The sequence below is a fragment of the Nicotiana sylvestris genome, chromosome 1 (genome assembly GCF_000393655.2).
Source record: "Nicotiana sylvestris chromosome 1, ASM39365v2, whole genome shotgun sequence".
In the NCBI taxonomy this organism is placed as follows: domain Eukaryota; kingdom Viridiplantae; phylum Streptophyta; class Magnoliopsida; order Solanales; family Solanaceae; genus Nicotiana; species Nicotiana sylvestris.
The window spans coordinates 153,692,348-153,698,612 of NC_091057.1; the positions used below are offsets into that span (position 1 = coordinate 153,692,348).

A 6,265-nucleotide genomic window follows, 5' to 3' on the forward strand; every position below is an offset into this window, starting at 1 on the left:
TTGTCATCATTTATTATGAATTCACAGATCCATTTTCCAACATCGCACTACGCAGCTTCTGGACTGCTAATTTGCTGGAGAGGTAGTAAAATTTTTATTATGAAAGATGGGCTTTCGTTCATTGCTTGTTTAGAAGCTAGTGGAAAATCAAGATGTCCAGTACTGGAGTACAGTGTACTGAAGTGAAGCAAAACGTAGTGGTACTCTCACAAAATCATCATTTCCTGCACTAATTCTTGACCACACAATTGCCTCAGCAAAATAAATTTCTCGATCCATCTGTAAATTAGTCTACATAATCAACAGCTCTATGATCCTTATGTGACACGTGGAATCCATCGACTGGTGGGATATCCACCTCTCCTTCCACGTCACTACCTCCCTAGCTTCGTACTACACCAGCCAAATTGCACTAATTGATGATGAAATATGCCAAAAGCTAAAAACTTTTGGTAGATATCAATCAAAATTAGCTAGTATTACAATTTCCTCATCTTATGGTATAGCTAGAAAACTTCCAATCAACTTTCCTTGAGACCCCATAGAAATTCCACTATAATTTGTGATAAAGAATTATGCTATGGAGGCCATTAATGCAGTAAGAGTGACGCCTCTCTCTGTTCTATCTGATAGAAGAAATGAACCCAAGAAAATCCCATCACACCCCATTTCTTTCCCATTCAAGAATCTTTGTTCAGTAGAGAGTATATCAAGAAATGTTCAAGGGGGTTTAGTACTTCTATCCTCAGCTCTAACTACAGGTTTAGCTAAAGCATTAACATATGAGGAGGCACTAGAGCAATCTACAACCAGTCCTGCTGCTGACTTTGATGCAACTGCAGTTGTTGAAACTGTGACCACTTTTGCATCAGACAATCCTTTGGTTATAGCTGGTGGAGTTGTTGCTTTGGCTTTGCCAGTGGTTCTGTTTCAGGTTCTTGAAAAGCCTAAGTCATGGGGTGTTGAATCTGCTAAGACAGCTTATGCTAAATTGGGAGATGATGAAAGCGCACAGCTGCTTGATATAAGAGCACCTGCTGAATTGAGGGAAGTAGGGAGTCCAGATATAAGGGGTTTGAAGAAGAAGGCAGTTACAGTTGCTTATAAGGGTGAAGATAAGCCTGGGTTCTTAAAAAAGCTAGCTTTGAAGTTCAAGGATCCTGAGAATACTACATTGTTCATTCTGGACAAGTAAGATTTGAAAAGAATTGGTTACTTATTTTTTCATCTGATAATATGTGGGTATTTAGCTTATATTGCTGAAGTATTTTTGAAACATTAGCAGCAAGATGTTATCAAAATTTAATTTTGTGAGGATTGCTTGTGCTGACATCATTTAAGATAATTCTTGTGCTCACCATCTTACATGCGGTGACCATTTAGGCAACAATACAACAATAGTAAACCAGTATAATCCCACTAGTGGGGTATGGGGAGGGTGGTGTGTACGCAGACCTTACCCCTACCCTGGGGTAGAGAGGCTGTTTTCAATAGATACTCGGCATCCCTCCCTCCAATAACTCCCCATCTTGCTCTTGGGGTGACTCGAACTCACAACCTTTTGGTTGGAAGTGAAGGGTGCTCACGACTGGAGCAACCCACTCTTGTCAGTTAACCATTTAGGCAGTTAAGCAAATTTGCAAGAAGTTATCTTCTAGGTGTTGCATCAAGGTTTTATCAGGAATAAATCAAGGATCAGTCGGCAAACTGAAATTTATAGTGATGTGGTTGTCACGCTTGCACCTTTCATACAAAAATTTTTGTACGGAGTTCTTATATGAGCCAATTATCCATTAATTGAATCTAATCCTATCTCTTTATGAATTGTAATGAAGCCAGATTTGATGGGAACTCTGAGCTGGTTGCGGAGCTAGTCACAGCAAATGGATTTAAAGCTGCTTATGCGATAAAAGGTGGTGCCGAAGGACCCCGAGGATGGCTGGTATTCACAAATTTAGTTGTACTTAATTTATTCGTAAAAACAAGTTGGTGGCATGAAGCTTAACGAATTCCACTTTCTGCAGAACAGTGGCCTTCCTTGGAATGCTCCTAAGAAAACATTAAGTCTTGATCTGAGCAATCTGTCCGATGCTCTAGATGGTATTCTTGGGGTATGTTCTCTTTCTTAACCATGGTACTAATTACTAGATGTGATAACCCCATTTGAGTTCAAGAACGTCAATTGCATTCGCTTTTGTCTTGACTCCAAACTAGTTGCATTTGGTAGCAATTAGAGTTGCTGAATTCATATGGTTTCTTTGATATTGTTGCAAGCACTAGGATTGAGGTTCATTTAGGAAGTCTAACATAATGAAGGAGAATGGCTTGTTTTCAGCACAAGAAGCCACATGGAGTATGCTAGGGTCGCCTAAAATATATGAAAGTAAGACCGCAGAACAGATTCAGTCACAAATAGCACGTAGCACAAACTGATCAGGCTGCAGTGCACACAAGAAGTTTAAGATGCCGTGGTTGCATTAAGAAGTTCAAAAAGTATACAAGGAATTACTATAACTTGGATGCAAATCTTAACATGACAATGGTATGGCAGACCAAGTATTTTCAAGTTATGTTTGGTTCAGAGAATGCACCCAAAAACTTGAAAAATTCTGGGAGCTCTTGCAGAAATCTGTTTTACTTCTCTTTTGCATTCCACATTTCCACTCCGCATTTCTCTATCAAAATGCCAAGTGAATGGTATGGCAGTGATAGATGCTAGTGAAATATTACAAACTCTCTCACTTGCACTTCCTAAATTCTCCACATTTTCCCTTGTAGCCCACCCTAATCAAAGTTTTGCTCCATGATTAACTTCATACATTCAACTAGTCGTTTGTCCCATAACTGTTTCTGTTGCTTCAGACCTGAAATTAATTGTTAATCAAGATGCACTTTCATAGACTCGTTAACTATGCGCAATTATCAAATTTACAAGGGAATACGGAGAACTAGTAGTCTAGAACTACTTGATCATATGCTATATTGGCTTCTCATTTTAACATGCTCAACTTCAAAGCAAGAACTTAGTTGGAACTTGGATATGCAGGAAGGTTCTGATGCTGTTACTGTAGGCTTAGGTGCTGCTGCAGCTGCTGGGCTTGGACTTTTAGCCTTCTCAGAGGTCAGGCTCTAACTTCTTTTTCCCTCATCCTATGTGGAGCTCAATTTAGTGCATAGCTCACTATTAGTTCCTTTTTCAGGTAGAAACAATACTGCAACTGTTAGGTTCAGCTGCACTTATCCAACTGATTGGCAAGAAACTCCTGTTTGCAGAGGTTTGTTGGCGCTATTTGCAGTGAATACTTTTCTTGCAACTGCCATATGAGCCTTGAAAAAAACTGTCCGTTTCACATCTGAAAAGTGCTTTATGATAATCACTTCTTAATTTGTACTTATATTTTACTTATAAAACTCTTTTATGGCCAGGCAATCGTCATTTCACTTCTGTTGCTAAGTCGATACAGTCTCCTCTATTTCAACTGCAAGCTGTATAATATGCTACTTAATTTAGGCCTCTATGCTCTTTTATTATTAGGAATTGGTAACTTTGCTTAAACCTGGAATGTTGAATGTGCTATTTTTAGATAATTGATACTCCTAGATAACTTTCCTATGCGTTAAACTGACTGTTTCATGCATAAACATTGTTTTCAGTTCAATAACGGTTTAGGAATATTCTCAGTGTTAAAGTGGCAAAGGGATTTGAAAATTTTCCGATTGCTAGTCAAATGAGTGACTTCATCGACCTAACTCTTCCTATACTTACTTAAAATAGATAATGATCTCGGCGATCAAAGTTTTTAAATATGAAAGGTCCTTTAATATTACAATATTTTCCCTTTGCAGGATAGAAAGCTAACTCTGCAACAAGTTGATGAGTTTCTTTCTACTAAGATTGCTCCAAAGGAGCTTGTAGATGAGATTAAGGTAATCTCCACATCTTCTCAAGATATTTGTTCCCATACCAGAGAAGAACAAAATTTTGGTTTATTATATTTCTTCAAAATCACAATTTTGTTAATCATGTTTTTTTCCTCACCTTGAAAATTCAGCAAATAGGGAAGGCGCTCCTTCCAGAGACGATGAGTAGCGATGCTCTACCTGCACCTGCAGAGGCAAGCCCTGCTGCATCCACCGGCACTGTTGAGAAAACTGAATCAGTTCCTCAGGAGGATATTGCACCACCTAAAGTAGAAGCAAGTTCCCAGCCTACTCCAGAAGTCAATTCTGCCGCTAACGCAGAAGTCAAGGCAGATGCACTACCTAAAAGTTCAAGGCCACTTTCACCTTATCCTAATGTAAGTTTTCCTGTGTTCAACTGCTTGTTCATCATTTCTCTAAATCCCTAAATGATATTCGCATGTGACATCTGCCGGTCCTAGTGTGATAATGGTTCTCTTTCTAAGTTCTGAGATTGTGCTATTGTTGAGTTGTGGATCGTTACCAGACACCAATATATAAGCTATACTTGATGTTCATTGTTGATCTGTCAAGTTTAACATCTTTTGCTTTGAATATGTTATATGCAGTATCCTGATTTCAAGCCTCCAACATCGCCAATGCCTTCACAACCATAGAGCTGGACTTGCAGGCTGCCATATATCCAAGGCATAGCAGACCTCAGATACCACTTTGGCTGAGAACTACCATAGCTATATATTCTATATATCGTTTGCAATGGAAGCTCCTCATTTTACAAAATTTTGAATATTACATGACATGCATTTGAGAGAAATTTTAGTGCCAGTAGATATCCTAATTCTCAACACTATTATGTCCTTATCTTCCATCTTAATTTGTAGCATATTCTTGTGAGTTTACCACTACATTTTCTTTTATGCAGACATGTGAGAGCATAATGAACAAGGATATCAAACTTGAATATCATTAACCTTGAAATAACTCTACACTTAGACTATGCCATTTTTGCTTCTTGTTTGTCTATCAATTTGGATCTTGGAAAGAAGTATTTCTCAGTATTTGACTCTACGGATATCTATTTTGTATTATCGGGTGACGGGGTTTACAAGCTGAAAAAAATAAAATAAATTCAAAGTCAATTTCGGAAAGTATAATACAGTCAAACCTCTCTATAAAATTAACAGTCTCGTTTGTCTCGAATATTTTTGGATGTTATAGTGAAGTGCTGTTATAGAGAATATATATTATAACATAACATGAAAATTGATTCTGGAAAAGCTTGACTTTTATAGTGAAGTGTTGTTATATAGGGATGCTGCTATAGAGATGTGTGACTGTAGTCCAAAATAACAACTATTATTAGTCTGCTAGTATTGTATGGGTCAAAATTAGATCGGAGAAATTCGGCACGCGGAGACATAAGGCTAAGGTCGGACAGGCCGTGGTCGGACAGTCATCAATTGGCCGTGGTCGGACAGTCATCAATTGGTCGAGGTCGGACACTCATCAATAAGGCTGAGGTCGGACAATCATAATTAAGGCCGAGGCCGGACACTCATCAATAAGGCCGAGGTCGGACAGTGATGAAACAACTAGTTTGCTTCGGAATACTCAAAGGGAATATTCTACTCTAAATTGTACTTTTTTCTAGGATTTTCTGTGGATACCCCCTTATAAATAGGAGGGGAGGACTTCCCAAAAAAGGGCACTCTCTCTCTCTCTCTCTCTCTCTCCCTCTCCCTTTTTCTAGAAAATATGTAAACACACCTCTCCAAAGAGATGAGAGGATCTGTGATCCCATACCTTCATCAGATCCAAAAAGGGTCCTAAGGTTCTTGTATTTGTCTATCATTCATCTTTATCAAATGAAAGAAGATCTGACTCACTCAAGATATCGGGTGAATCTTTTCCTTTATTTATATTTTATTGCCACTTAATGTTACTTAATGCATCTTTTTTTTATGCTATTAAATCTGGCCAAAATTGCCATCAATATTTATACTTGGCTATGTTTTTTAATTCGTATTATTCATCTCGGATCTAGAGTTAATTACCCTTAACTAGGATTTACCCCTTCATCTTCGATTGATTTGTTCAAAAAGGTTTTAATATCTTTTGAGTCAAACAATTTGGCGCCGTCTATGAGAATTTTCTAGTTAAAATTTTAGTTTCCTCTAGATCAAGGATTACATGGTCCTTTGGTTAAAAAGTCGCGGGTTACCGTCTTAAAAGGAGACTTGCAAGAGTCTTTTGGTAAAAATCTCTCTTAAAAGAGAATAATGACTCACCATTGACCCATGGAATGTGTGCCGGGAGAATACTATATGGAGAAGATTTAGATAAT

The 6,265-nt window shown here is 38.1% G+C and overlaps 1 protein-coding gene across 1 annotated transcript; it reads left to right on the top strand.

The window, feature by feature from the left end:
- The first annotated feature begins 424 nt into the window (after nucleotides 1-424).
- Nucleotides 425-4,918, top strand: LOC104213794 (rhodanese-like domain-containing protein 4, chloroplastic). The gene is made up of 8 exons (XM_009763339.2): nucleotides 425-1,191; nucleotides 1,840-1,942; nucleotides 2,025-2,111; nucleotides 3,047-3,121; nucleotides 3,201-3,275; nucleotides 3,847-3,927; nucleotides 4,053-4,298; nucleotides 4,530-4,918. The coding sequence occupies exons 1-8, from the start codon at nucleotides 581-583 to the stop codon at nucleotides 4,575-4,577; spliced, it is 1,326 nt and encodes a 441-aa protein (XP_009761641.1). The 5' UTR covers nucleotides 425-580; the 3' UTR covers nucleotides 4,578-4,918.
- The last annotated feature ends 1,347 nt before the right edge of the window (nucleotides 4,919-6,265 follow it).

What these genes read in the sequence shown, in the direction of transcription:
- LOC104213794 (XM_009763339.2), top strand. Translation starts at nt 581, where the DNA reads ATGGAGGCCATTAATGCAGTAAGAGTGACGCCTCTCTCTGTTCTATCT. An exon ending in AAGGACCCCGAGGATGGCTG is followed by an intron (nt 1,943 to 2,024) that starts GTATTCACAAAT and finishes CACTTTCTGCAG; the next exon opens with AACAGTGGCCTTCCTTGGAA. An exon ending in AGCTTGTAGATGAGATTAAG is followed by an intron (nt 3,928 to 4,052) that starts GTAATCTCCACA and finishes TTGAAAATTCAG; the next exon opens with CAAATAGGGAAGGCGCTCCT.